Here is a 14406-nt window from a genome sequence, read left to right on the forward strand (position 1 = left end):
GCTTATCCATTTGAGAGAAACACAAAAGCCTGAACTCATATAGTGCAGGGTGACTCCATTAAAGCCTGTAGGTCTACTTTAATATTTTGAACTGCTATCAGAATCAGCACTGTGCAGCTTTTGTTAGGCATATTCCCTAACATTTTTTGTAGTAAAATTTCATCAAATACATGAATAATCTTTGAGTGGATTCAGGAATTGGCTTGGATCCTGAGTTACCCTTCTGTTCATCAAAGGGCATTTGATCCAGTGGAAGCTCCTGCTGGGAGGAGTGAGGTGGGACAGGCAGTTCTTGCTCATTTCACCATTGCCACTACACTCCCTCCCTTGCTCTCCTGGGATTTTTGGCAGCCATGGGAGACAGTGATAAAAATTGTCCCCCATCCTAACATTCAGATTTAATGTTCAAACCTTCCCCATAAATGAAAATATCCAGTTTTTCTTTATTTCCACACACAAATCAACCATAATATATTTATGTCTTTCACACATAGATTATATATATTTTTTATGTCTTTCACACATAGATTATATAAGCAGTGCACCCACTAACTAAAGCCAGTTTGGCAGAAGACATTCCAAAAAGCAGCCTAGGTGGAAATAGGTGCTAGCTCATGCGTAGGCGTATGAAATTTAAAATTAGCAGCTGAGACAAACTTAGCAGCTGAGAGACAAATACGAAAAAAAGAAAAGAAAGAAATTCCCGATTCTTCTAGTCAAGAGTAGTGGGAATCAAAAGTTACATTCTGACAATAAATGGTTAGTCTTCATTTTCAAAAATTGCCATTTCTTCAAAGGCACTTTGCCAATTAGTCTGCAATCCTATACCTACTTATTCGGGAGTAAGCCCCACAGACATCAGAACTTACTTCTGCATAGGGATCTACAGGATTGTTTTGTTAATATCTCAGAAATAGCTTGGTGATGCATAATTATATAAACTGCACCCTACATTCCACCCAGCACCCAAGGAAAAAAATGAGAAAGGACAAAGTAAAGTTATGTACATTTATGTGGAAGTAAGCCCTAATATGTTAAGTGGGATTTACTCGCAGTGTGCATAAGTGTGCATAAGATTGCAGTATTTCTAAAACACACACAAACACACACAAGCACTGAGCATTAGTTTGACCAATGAATACTACCAGGATCCAGTTCCCCATAGACCCATATAAGGCAATATCCCCCTATTTTTCTTTAATAGATCACAATTGCTTATACTGCATGGAAGAAAACTTCCTGAGGTCCTCCAACTTTAGGAGGTAGCATGGCATAAATTATGGAGAAAATCAGTTGGAACAGAGAGTCTCAAAAGTACACCAGAGCACATGGGACTCACCACACAGTCCTTTGGATTTCTCCCACAGATGAAAAAACAGGAAAACTCACAAGCTAAGCCTCTATTAGGCTGTAGGGTTGTTACTTAAAAATAAACAACCCACCTAAAATTGTTACCATACATTTTTCTGTGAATGTTATCAAGACATGTAACATAAGCAAATATTCTAAACATTTTTGGTGACTCTTTAACCACCATCCATTATCTTACCTTTGCAGCAACTGATGAGTTGGGTTTCTCCAGCAAGTCCCATAGTTTTTTCCTTTTCTCTGGGCAGCAGGCATTGTCAAACTCTTCCCCTTCTCTTTCTCTCAGTGTCTCTGCCTCTCTCCTTAGCTCTTCATTCATTTGCTCTTTCTTCTGATGGTATCTTGCCTGGCAACAAGATTCTAAGTATATCTCATCAATCCCCCAGTAGTCTAGCTCTTGGCCAAAAGAGAGGGCACACATTTCCTCCATCATGTGTAGCTTCCCCGTCCTGTAGAAATTCAAAATGGAGGTGAAAGCACCTGGGTGTCTATCAAAGAAATATTCATTCTCACTGAGATTATAGTCATCACACACTTCTAGTAAGCATTCATTTGTATTGCAGTCTCTAAGCTTCCCTAAGCGTGTTCGTGGAAGTCTATCTAAAGTCCTCCATAGAACTTCATGGTTGAGCCCCCCTACATTGATTTTGACTCTCCTTGAACATGCTTTGCTCCGGATTATTTCCACTGGTTCTGGTGGAAGGGACTGGGTAGACCTTGAAGATTTTTTGTTTATCCCTGGAGGAGCCCTTTCGGCCATCCTGACAAGGAAGCAGCAGCAACGCCAGAGTCTTTAGGGGAGAAGCACAAGTAAGGTTGGGTCAGGTTGGGTCCTCTTCAAACAGGGTCCTCCATTTCTGAAGCTGAAAGAAAAATAAAGCCATGGCTTAGGATACTGTAAAATATTGTAGCAATTTACAATGCTGCAATGAAGGCAGAAGGTTTTACAGGAGGTTCCACCTTTGGTAGCATGCTTATGTGCTTATAGATGCTACATAAATTTTATGGTCGCTGTAGAATGTTATAGTAGCCCCAGCTGAGAACACATCATGAATGGCAAGTTGGAAGTTCTCAATTTCATGGTTCATCAATCCAATACTAATGAGGAATGAGGTTCTGTGGGTGTGCTCCTTCCACTACAAGGTTTGCATTACTGGATTGATATTTAAGCTCTACTGTACCATATTTAGTTGGGAAACTAATCTGCAATCTGGTAAAATTCTGCAACTCTCCCCTACCCACTAAAACCAGTATTTCTAAAGTCAAAAGCTTCCCACACAGTCCTCTGGTGAATTGTTTGTTTGCAATGGCTCTGTGGAACTTCTGTGTGTGTGTGTGTGCGCGCGCATGCATGTGCGCGTGTGTGCAAATGCATTGACTGCACAACTGAGTTCCCCATGGGAAACTTGATAGCACCACCATTCCCTGCAGAAAGCAGGGCTGAACTCACCACCATTAGATGGGGGCAGCAAATTCAATCCAGCTGGACTGGCTGCCCAAAGGCCCCCACAGGGAACCTGAACATGCAGTCAATCCCTGCAGACCCTATGCTTGGTGCAAACCCTATGCTTGGTGCTTTGCTGAGCATAGCACTGACAAAGCCCCTTGCACTGTTTTTGCCCGGGATCTAAAGATATTTAGTGATGGCACCAGGCAAAAAAGACCCATTCTTGTGTTGCGTGCGTGCACTCTCACACACATGTCCCCATAAAATGTGAACTTCTTGTGGTATAAATGGCTAATTTGGGAGTTCTTCTTTTTCAGAAGGCATAAAATTTGAGGAATAAACTCACAGATATTCCTTGTTTTTTGTCTTTGAAATACACACCTATTACAAATGTTTGGCTAATATCAGTTAATTGAAAGAACATTGGGCAAAATTATTTTACTTGTCCACACAAAAGAGTGCCAAGTTGTTTTGAAACACACAAATTAGGTAATAATTATATTTCTTTTACTATGACAAGCCTTTTCTGTTTCATTATGTGAAGAAATAAATTCCATTCCTCTGAAGACTAGCACGGATTGCCCTTAATCAATAATGACAAGGAAATTGCTTTAAATCACATTTATCTTATATTTCTTTTCAGAAGAATAGATAATTTATTTGCACTTGTGAGAACAGATGGAAAAAGCGATATTGCAAAACTCACTTATCTTCTTTGCAGTGAGCCATCAAATACAAATATCATTAGCAGCTTTATCATCACCTGCAATAATTGCAAAGTCATAAGTCACAAAGGTTCTGGCTTTTCATTTTTTAAAGAATTTATCCATCAGCTCTGCATCTACCCTGAATTGCAAGGTAAAACAGGGTGATTCAGGGAAGGTTCCCATGTTGGACCGTTCCATTAATAGGACATATTGAGTCAGAACATGAGTTACTCTGTGGCCTCAGCTGTCCAAAAAACCAGATGACTGTTCCCAACCCTCCCACCCCACTCTACCACACAGAAATGAAACCACACTGGATAGCGCTCAAGAGAATGTGGGAGAGAGGTGTGTGTGGTGTGCGTACTATTTTGATGGACAGATCTAGTTTTAATCACATTGAATTATTTCCCCAGGGCACTCCTGTAACAGTGATTTGGGTGTGGAATTTGGGTTCGGGATTAAAATTGAGTTTGTTTTTTATGTGGATCTATGCCTTCCCCTGAGCAAGTAAATTGAGAGGTTTCCTTCTTCTAGGGAGAAGAGTATCTCCAAAATTCCATGTTGGCTGGCAGAAGTCCACCTCCCATGAACAAACCTTGGGGTAACAGGGTGCTTATGGGGTGGTGGTGCCGTTTTTTGACAATAGTCTTTCTCTGGGATCTATTATGCTTTCGCCCCACCTCCTCACCCCAATGCAAGTCATTGTATGCCCCCAGAATAAGAGACTATTTCCCCCCAAACTTCTGGTGCTGGTGATATTTCCCATACCCCAATATTTTCTGGAGAACCATGGACCCATGCTCTTTTTGGCACGCCTACCTCTATGATCCCTATTGCACCCACCCAAAGCAGTAAAGTCTGCCCTTGCAGGATATCAATTCATTAACATTCTGAAATTTGGTAGCTTTCATCCCCCAAGGAAAGGTGACCAAGCCTCCTAGTTGCATCCAATTCTGGCAGAAAATGTGTTGTCCCGCATCAAAGTCATTGAATGTATTTGCTCACAATTTGGCAGGGGTTATAGAGATTCTAGAGATTTGCTCTCCCTGCAAATTTTAACCACTTGTGTGAAAAGCACACACACAAGAGAGAGAGAGAGAGAGAGAGAGAGAGAGAGAGAGAGAGAGAGAGAGAGAGATATTATAGTGAACAGGGGAGGGGACTTGGTTTTTAACAGATATAATTGAGCCCCCAGTAATGGGTCAAATTAGTAAGACACAGAACACCTCTGATCAGTCTGTTTTCCAAAATTAAAGATACAAGTTGAATCTTGAGACCAGTACACACCTTTAGTATTCTGCATTACACTATGAAACTCATTTGTGACAACCTTTTATGGCAAACAGAAAATCTGTCAAACCAAAGCACCTAAGTATACAGAGAACATAATTCTATAATATTGATCTTCACTCATTCATTCCTGACCCTTGACAACATCACTTGAGAAAATAAATGTCACAGGACTCAAAAACAGCAAGAATGTTCATCCTTGCTCCGATCATTCTCTCATTTATGATTGCCCTTGTGTGTAATTTGAAAATACGTTTCCTTGAGTTTATAGATTTTAAATTATTTTCTCATTCTGTCGGTAAAGGCTCCTATGGCATCTTTCTACTTTTAGTTTATTTGATGTACTGCAATCTAGTTTCAGATGCTGTCATAACAATGAGTCATGCTTTGTAAAGCTTTAGAATGATCTTTTGCTGCTTGGCTAACTGGTTCCTTGTCACAGCTCATTACTAATACTTGCCTTTTCATCTGACAACTGTGGGCTACCTTCCCAAAAATCGCTTCTAGTACACCCCTCTTCAGCATTACTTATTTCTCCCTCAGCTGACATAAAACATTATAGAAGATCTGACTTTTTGGAGCCAAATGTGTTAAATATTACTAAGGGCAAAGTTACTGTATTGTAAGCTCCTTGGGGCACAGGCCTTTCATTCTTGTTCATTCTAACAGCACCATGTACATACTGTACTGTAGAAGGTGACTTATATTGGGGTGTGCACTGACTTTGGATGAATCCAGAATTGAAGCAGCCAACTTTGAACAGATTTTCAAATCTGTCCAAAATGAATCAGGATCTTTCTGAAGTACCTTGAACCAAAGCAGGGACCTCTGAAGTACTTTGGGGAGTTGGAAATTAAAAAAAAACCCACCACTGGTGATAATGTTACAAAAATTGGAACATTTCCCTCCAAGCTTCCCATATAAGGAAAGTGGAAGAGTGAAGGGAAGGGTAGGGAGAACTCTTTGGTGACTGACTGGTATTGGTGCTAATCAGAGGAAAGGATTTTACCAGAGTTCCCCAATTACTTTGTGCTGGTTGGTGAGTGGAGCTAGCCGGAGCAGGAGCCCCTTGTATATGGCCAATATGGCATTTAAAAATTGCTTTGTCAAAAATGTATATAATTTATGTCAAAACTTTAGAGACAGAGCACAGCCACAACTGATGCACATGGAGTAGGGGGTAAAATTAAATGTTCTGTAGTTTTTAAAGCAACCTGCTCATTCAAAACTAATACATCAGTGACAAGTCTTCTGTGCAAGTTTTCTCCTCAGAGTATTAATATTCTGTTTGCAAAGAATCTTTGCACTCTTACTTACAACTAAGCTCCACTAAACGTACTGGCACTTACTTCTAAATAAGTATACACAGGGTTGGCTTGTCAGTCTACCAGCACAGGCGGAAGATGTGTGGTCCACAATGGATACATCACATTGAGGCTATTGCCTGGGTCATTTTCCTCTTCCTCCTGACTATTTTTCCAGTTGCAATGCTACTATTTATGCATTTTCTTCTTTGCACTGAAAAGTGTTGCTTCACTTTATACTTACGCCAGCTGCACTTCAAATCCTTTTCCAATAAAGTTATTATAAAGACCCAAGGACAAGGCTGGGGGACTTGGCCCCTAGATGCTGTTGGACCCCAATCCTATCAGCCCTAGCTAGTAAAGTTGTAGTCCAAGAACACCTAGGACAGCCACGGGTTCTCCATCCCTGCTCTAAGCTTCACTCTTCATGACGCAGCAGAGCACATTTTCCTGAACCCACTACTCAAACGCAAGTGTACAAGTGATAAAACATGTTATTTTCTTCCAATGGAAGCTTGAAGTGATTTGGCATAAGGGGCCTGAGCAAGCCTGACAAAAAATATGTGTGCTAAAAAAAAAGGAGGGGTATCTGTGTAAGCGGACTGTCCCCTTGTACCATTTCTCATCAGTTTAGAAGACCGTCAACCCCACAGAATCCATCGTCTTTTCTGCAGCCATCCAGTTAACTACCCAACTCCATAACTGTGTATGGGCAAGCACCGCATACAGCAGTTTGAAAGTACCTGTCAGGTTTAATAGCAAGAGCAGAGAAAGAAGGTTTAGTCTAAGAGTGACCTTTAAGTCCCTTGGCTCTTAAATGTGGAATGTGATTAAGTTTCAGAAGCTTAAAACGGCCCAGTTATCATCAGCAAACCATATCATATCTATACCCACAAGGGACTTTTCATTTCAACTGCAGTCTTCCAAATATCAGAAAAAATATTATTGTGCAATCATTATTATTAGTAATAGTAAATCAATGTTAAATTGGCCCAATATATATTAAGTGCAGATGAGCTGATTTGTTTATTATGAGTACTGTACCCATAAATGGAATCTGCAAGATAATGTTTCAGTGCGGAATGTATGGATTTAGGTTTCTGGCCAACCATCTATGTCTTTTTCCAGGATACACCATTATACACACAGCCTAGTTATCTATTTCCCCCCTATAGTTCGTCAGCATATTACCCACGGAGCATGCTTAACCCTCGGTGGACTGTTTTCAGTCCCTTTCTTAGGTGTCTACTGTACTTCCAAAGATGTTTGCACTTCTGAAAATCTTGGGATCCCATCAAGCATGCTTATACCCTCTTTGTTATGACTACAAAAGGATTCATGTGGCTAAATAAATTCGCTTTTCTTATATAATGTGTATCATTATGTGCACACACACATAGGTGTTGGCTTTTTACAGCAGTATACGGAAGAAAACAAAAGCTCTATAAACACTTACTGATCATTCTAGGTTTTAGGTCTTTATATATCTATTCACATACATATAGTGATGTATATTTGTCTATATTATTTTTAAGAACCCTTAACACCGATCCAATTTTATTTTTTCATGAGAAACTATCTTACAGTATTCTTAGGCCCTGTATAGACAGCACATACAATAAAGTAGATGTAGATACCAGCAACAAGAACAAAAGTGAACACTGTTTCCATTCAGAGTACTGCAACAAGCTAAGATGTTTTCTATAATTTACACTACAAATGCAACAAGTTTTAATGGTGTTATCTCACCATGCCAAGCACATACTAGAAGGATAAATGTCATTGGCCATGAAGAATTAATATTTATTCTGCTATGATGCCAAACCCACATGGGAGAACAAGAGATTAATAACAGTCAAATTTTGAAGTATTATGGTAGATCTTTCCTACTCAAATTTCTAAGCATTGAAGCTGCAGATGTTCTACTCAGTCAAGCTAGTAATACCTCTATGTGGCTTTCTGAATCAACTGGTTATTTTCAATTCTGTGACTTTTAAAGACAAGGGCAAAGTGTCATGACCTGAAAGATGTGGGTTGATGCCATGTGATGTAGATTCCAAGCCAAAACACCACAAATACAAGCATCATATTTGGAAGTAATAACAAATACATAAACCGCAACGCTTTAATGCATGCACATGCATTAGAGAGAGCCACTGCCATGTCTGCTGAGCATAGTGTTGTTTTAAAAAGTCCCTAATCCAAAGCATCTTCTATGTTATTAGGTATAAGGAATACATTATTAAGAAATCTCTCAAGGTATCTGTAGCTTAACATCCAAAAGAGAACTACAACCTCTGTCTGATGCAATGGCTTCAAGTAATGGTGAGCTCTATCTTTAAAGTATTCTTTCCTAATGAAGAAAATATAAAGTAGAATGCTGAATAGTTCCTGGCTAAAAAAGTTTGTAAAATATTATTACACCGGGGATGGACACACTCTAAGAAACTGAGTATGAAAATTAAGTAACACACCAGGAAGCACAAGCTATTTAATCATAGTTGGAAACAAAGGAGAGGTCCCTTTAAATTTGTTTCTCCCTCCTTGCTTTTGAGTTCCAAGTGCAAGATGTTAATTAAACTTTTAAAAACAGTGCAAACATAAATAAATGCATGCACAGGCATCATGAACGCACCATCAAGCTAAAAGATGTTTAAAATGCTTAAGCTAATGGAGAGATGCTTAGAGGTGCAACCCTCTTGTACAGCATCATCACACAACCCCCCCCCCCCATGTTGATGGCGAGACACTTAACTTTCTTTTTGGAGAATAAGGCAGAAGAAAGTTCAGGTTGTACTGTACGCGAGAACAACCCCCATCAAATAGAGGAAGACTGGTGCCCTTAGCGCACTGAATAAAGCTGCTGAAAACAAGCGACAGCATGAGGAAGGCAGGGAACAGCTTAAGGAGAAATTGGATTCGTTTGGTATAATAATGTTTGGGCTGTATGCCATGGGTGTAGCCAGGATTTTTGTTGGGGGACAGGCCTTTTGTTAGGGGTGCAGAACCTCAGTTTGCTATGTATTTATATTTATTTTTATTGATTGGGGGGGCAGCTGCCCCTTCGTGCCCCCCCCCCAGCTATGCTCAGGCTGCACACCTCACTGTTCTGATAAAAATCTTTTCCATATTCGTCAGTTTAAAAAAAGTCAGGGAGTTAGAATCACGCCAACCTTACAATCATCATTAGCTAATTGTGTGGTTTGATTTTGCTGTCTCTGAAGTCAGCAATCAACAAACTACGGTCAAGAGATTGTGCCATGTTTTGAGCAGGAGTTCAGGGCAGACCTTTTCTCCTTGCTTTGCGTGATGCTGAGCTGGAAGTCAGAGGAGCCTGACAAACTTGAGCAAAGTCTGCCTGTTTTAGCAGCAAAGCTCTCTTGAGTATCCAGCAGGTCTCACCCTTAAGGCGCCTGCCCAGCTCTGCTGCTATTCTCCTCCTTTTAAACCGACCCTGGCGGCTTTTCAGCATTACAGGATAGGATTATTGACTGAAATCTGTTTCTCTTAGTGGTAAGGGCTTGATGGCTGTTTGTTTGCAAAGTGACCCGACTGCCTCTTGGCAATGTTAAGGGCTGCCTTCAGAGGTGGTGGGGAAACAAGCAACCGCCAAAATTCATTCATTTCAGCACTGATGTGGCAGCTGGAGTTTGGGTGGCAAGTTAAAATATTCAAGAAACTGTAAATGCATTGTTTATTTTTATCTTAATCATTATGTAACTTAATTTGAATGAAGTCCAGGAGGTACTATAAATATGGACAGTACGTACATAAGCTGTATGCACAGACTTACTTGTACCCAGTGTTTAAATATATCAAGCTGCTTGACAGCTTTCATATTGTTTATATAAAAGATGCCCCACTGCACAGGTGAGCATGTACATCTCTTTTTTAAAAAAAGCCCCAACTCACAAAACCTCCACTACACAACTGTACAACTATGTGTTTGAATATACTTAACACCTTTACGACTTTTTCAAAACCACCTTGGTTTAAAGGGGCGGGGGAGGAAGCAGCCAAACTGTCTTTTTAAAATTCAGGCTTTTCAGGCTATCATCAGGTTACTCCAGTCAAGCCATGGGGGGGGGGGGAGTGCAATGTGTGTCTCAGTATGATCCTCTACGAGGGGCTGCTCTCCTGTTTTTGACAGCTCAAGAAGCATAATGAACATGCACTCCACAGTTTGTCCAAGTGTGCACATTACGTTACAAAATCGCTTCAATCCATCCATCCACAAGCAGTCATTCAGGAGGCATGTGGGTTATTCATAAAAAAAACAACCCCGTTTCTGTACATGGAAACAGCCTCCCTCTTCCCCGCCTCCAAACCCCCCCACAACCACCACTTTTCCTGCTCATTAACCAAGAGAGCCCCCCTACCCCACCCCCTTCCTTACAAATATTTTTTAAAAGCATCTCCCCTGCCCTCCGAGTCCACTTGGAGCCATATGTCAGTCTCCAACCTCCTCTGGCACTACCGGGAGCGAGGATGATTCACGAGCGAGTCTTTTCTTCGCTTTCTTTTCTTTCCAGACTCCACAATGAGGCAGAAAAGAACCCCCCTCCTCCCCTTTCCCGCTTACCTTCCTGAGACAGACCACGCTCAGCATAAACACTGGCGAGGGAAAGCACAAAGGCTCCGGAATCCCCTGCTGCCTTTCCAGAGGGGGTTGCTCTCAGGTTTCCTTTGCAAGTGATCTGTTGACAATCCGCGGTGGCAGAGGCGAGAGAGGGAGAGGGAGAGATGGGTTTGTTTTGGTTCGGGAGGGGTGTGTGTGTGTGTTTCTCTCCCCCCTCTCTCTCTTGCCCCTCGCTGATGATTTCCCCCCCTTGCTCTGTATTCCTTACTCCGAATCACCATCTCCTCTGGGATGGAGAAGGAGGAGGAGGGAAAGGAGCTGGTGCTGGTGGAGGAGGAGGCTGGAGAAGGCAAAGCAAGGGGGAAGCCATCCTCGCTCGTTCACTCGCTGTCCGTCCGTGCTGCGAGCGCTGGAGGATTGCAGGAGGAGGGAGCCAAGGAATTGCTCCTCCAGCCCCACCGTAATCTCCCCTTCGCTCGCATGTGATGGGGCGGCTGGTGGCCGCCGCCGCTCCTGAGCGTTGTGTGTGTGTGTGTGTGTGTATCTGCGGGTGGATGCGCCGTGCAAAGGGAGCAGCGGCCGTTTCAGCACAGCGTGGGGAAACCGACACGCTCTTTTTTCGCTCTCTCTCATACACACACCCTCTGTGCATGCACACGTTAGCGCGATCTGCTCTTCTGGGGTGCAACATTGATATCCCCAAGGGGGAAAGGGCTCTCTCGCCCCTTCGTCCCGTCAAACATAAGGGGTCCAATCACCCAAAGACAGACACCAGCTTGATTTCACTTGCTTTGGACAGGGGCAGAGGGCAGCTGTGGGGGTGGAGGTACCTAGTTTTCTCCAGGTTACCTAACGGTACCCAGCCCCTGCCCCCTTGAATTGTTCCGAGGCTGGGGGCTACCCCATCTCTGATGAACAGAGTTCAGCCCCGGGAGGCCTCCCCCCACCCCATGCCAGCCCTGAAACGCGTAAAGTACTCCGAAAGAGAAAGGGCTTTGAAGCACGTGGACACGTGTCTTGCCCTCACCTTTCTTTCAGTCGTCAAGAAGAGGCCTCTACCCAGCACATCGGGTTTCGCTTCTCTGTTGTTTTCCGGTTGGGGCCGCTTTGTTTACATTTTGTTTTGCAGCTGAGTCGCTGTCAGTATTTCTCACAATGTGCGGCTGGAAATGTTTTGTTTTCCCGTGTGTAAACTTTTCAATAAATATATTGTGTGTGTGTTTATCAACCCACACAGAAAGTGGCAGTCTCTCTTAGTGGTTAGAGCAGGGCTACCCAATCAGATGCCCATCCATTAGCCAACGAAGTCCCTTTCTCCCCTGCTGAAATTAAGTTTGAAAGAAGAAAGTGTTGTGGTATGTGCTTAATTGTGGTGTGTGTGTGGTGCCCACAGCAGTTTCCTCAGTTTGCAAAAGCCTGGCAATTCCTGGCTGTTGGACTGTGAACTGGGAGATCAGCTTCAAGTCCTTGCTCAGCCATGAAGCTCACAGAATGACCTTGGGTGAGTCACTGCCTCACAGTTCAACCTGCCTCACAGGGTTGTTCCAAGGCTAAAAGCCAGGATGGGAACCTATGTATGTCCCCCTTTAGCTCCTTGGAGGAAAGGCATTATTTAAATGTAATAATAAATAACATACGTAACAGGAGAACATGCAGTTAAGCTAGGTTTACTAAGATCACTGTGGCAATCCTGCAGGGACCATCAGAGTTTAACCCCATAATTTTTTTTCTTTTCTTTCATGTGAAATGGTAAGAATGCTGCTGTTCTCCCTCTTCCCATGTACCTCAATCCTGTAAGGTAGTTTAAACTGAGAGGCAGCAATTGGCCCAGTGAGCTTCCTGGATGATTGGGGACTAGGACTCTGTCTTTGTCCAACACTCTTCACCAGTACACCACAAGGCTGTATCGAAGGTTCAATGGACAACAATGGTTTTGTGAGTAATGCTCTTCACACAGACACCGTTCAAAGATGCACATAGCCTCCCTCCTATTGCTTCTAATGCTCAGCACATTTCCTGGGAATAAACTCTCTTGATTTTAACGAGAGTAACTTTTGCATAAACACTTATAGGCCTGAACTTTATAATATCCTAATTCTGGGCTTGCATACTAAAAGCACATACGAGTTACAATCCCTCTGAAATGCACTAAAATGTAAGGGACTCTTACCAATTTATTTTACAAATTTATAAACACCTTCACAGCCTGAGGCTATCAAAGTAGTAACAAATTATGACTTTACGTTGATGCACATTTCCCTTCACAGGTAAGGCAACCTTGCCACCTGCAAAATAGGCACAGTGTTAACTCAGCCAAATTGATTGCTTTATCACCTATATATGCTGTTTTAAAAGGTTACTGTACTGTATATATTTTGCATGCATTTTGGCTGCAATTGCATTGCCATTGTCTGTAAGTTTTGCATTTCATTTCCCTTTGACGTCACAGTTTGAAATTCCACAGGCCATCACCCCAGCTGCCCCTAGTGTCTATATACCTGCAAATGAAGATTGCCCTTTTATGCATCCAGTGAAGTGGGCTGTAGCCCAACAAAATCTTTTGCATAATAAATTTGTTAGTCTCTTAGTTGCTTTTACCATTTTCTGAAATTCCTCACACATATAAACATACCTCACTGGAGGTCACCACTTGCAGTTCGGTACTTAACATACCGTACATCTTCTCTGGTGTAGGTCCAATTGATTTTCCTATGAACAATTTTTTAGTAATGTGTTGAATCTTAGCATGCTTCCAGAACATGTCACTAGAAGCATGTACGTTACACATGTCATTGTATGCATGATATGGAATGCAATTTGCATTAGAAACCTCTAGATTTGCTACTGTTAAGTCACAGAGCTCATATCCAACCAACATGCAACTGTCTTCTCCCTTGTCCTAACAACTCCTGAGAACTCCAGCACTTTTCATTCTGTTTCCCTCTACCTTCGCATATGGGAACCCAATGGTGGACTGCTTTCCCCAATGAAATAAATCACAGGTTTGCACTGACTATTTGCGATTATCCAAGATAAGCGGAGAGGTACAGATGAGAGCAGGTTAAGACGATAGACTGTATTGGCATGACAACATAATCATCTGTTGCTAAGTGGGAAAGGTGTGCATATCAGAGATAGGTGCAAGACAATGCGTGCCTGTCAACTTGCTTCTCAAACTGTAAATAGTTTAAGGCTTATTTTAGTCCCCTGCCTTTTCAATCAATATTTGATATCATAACAGTTTATTATGAATAGTACTAGCTCCTGTTTAAATTCTCACTTCCCTTAAGCCATTTTTCTTCAATGGATTTTTAAAAAAATCATGTTTATTTAAAGAATCGTTTTCTTTATTATCCTTCATATTTTGGGCAACAGTTCTTATGTATTTTGGTTGCATGAATTCAGCTTTTCCCCTGATTTTTTCTGCCTTTAATAGCTGGTTTCCCCTCCTCACCATTCCAAGCTACTGAATGGAATGATGCACAAGAAACCCATTTGTCCATATTTATTTTACCAGCTCTGCCATTTCCAGAAAGGGGAATGCAGCTGAAGCATGCAAAGGTGATCCTGGCCACAGCCATTGCCTACCCATGTCAGAACAACCCTAAATCCAAGAAGAGCACCCACACAAATGCAACCTGATTTTGGATGGAGTAGCATCACCAACAGCTTTCTATTTGGCCAATACCATCCTCATTTTGTCTACATTGA

At 41.9% G+C, this 14406-nt stretch overlaps 1 protein-coding gene across 2 annotated transcripts in view; it reads right to left on the reverse strand.

Annotated features, from left to right (window-relative positions):
* Positions 1 to 14406, reverse strand: part of KCNB2 (potassium voltage-gated channel subfamily B member 2) — a 239838-nt gene that overhangs the window by 152148 nt on the left and 73284 nt on the right. The window contains exons 1-2 of one of the 2 annotated variants that reach the window (XM_081919705.1): positions 10699 to 11283; positions 1550 to 2231 (exon numbers count right to left, since the gene is read on the reverse strand). In XM_081919705.1, coding sequence (XP_081775831.1) covers positions 1550 to 2128 — 579 coding nt within the window. In that variant the 5' untranslated portion in view covers positions 2129 to 2231; positions 10699 to 11283. Of the gene's footprint in view, positions 1 to 1549; positions 2232 to 10698; positions 11284 to 14406 lie in introns of those variants that run through there. The other variant, XM_081919706.1, reaches the window with a different exon arrangement.

This window comes from Podarcis melisellensis (genome assembly GCF_964234715.1).
Source record: "Podarcis melisellensis genome assembly, chromosome: 7".
In the NCBI taxonomy this organism is placed as follows: Eukaryota; Metazoa; Chordata; class Lepidosauria; order Squamata; family Lacertidae; genus Podarcis; species Podarcis melisellensis.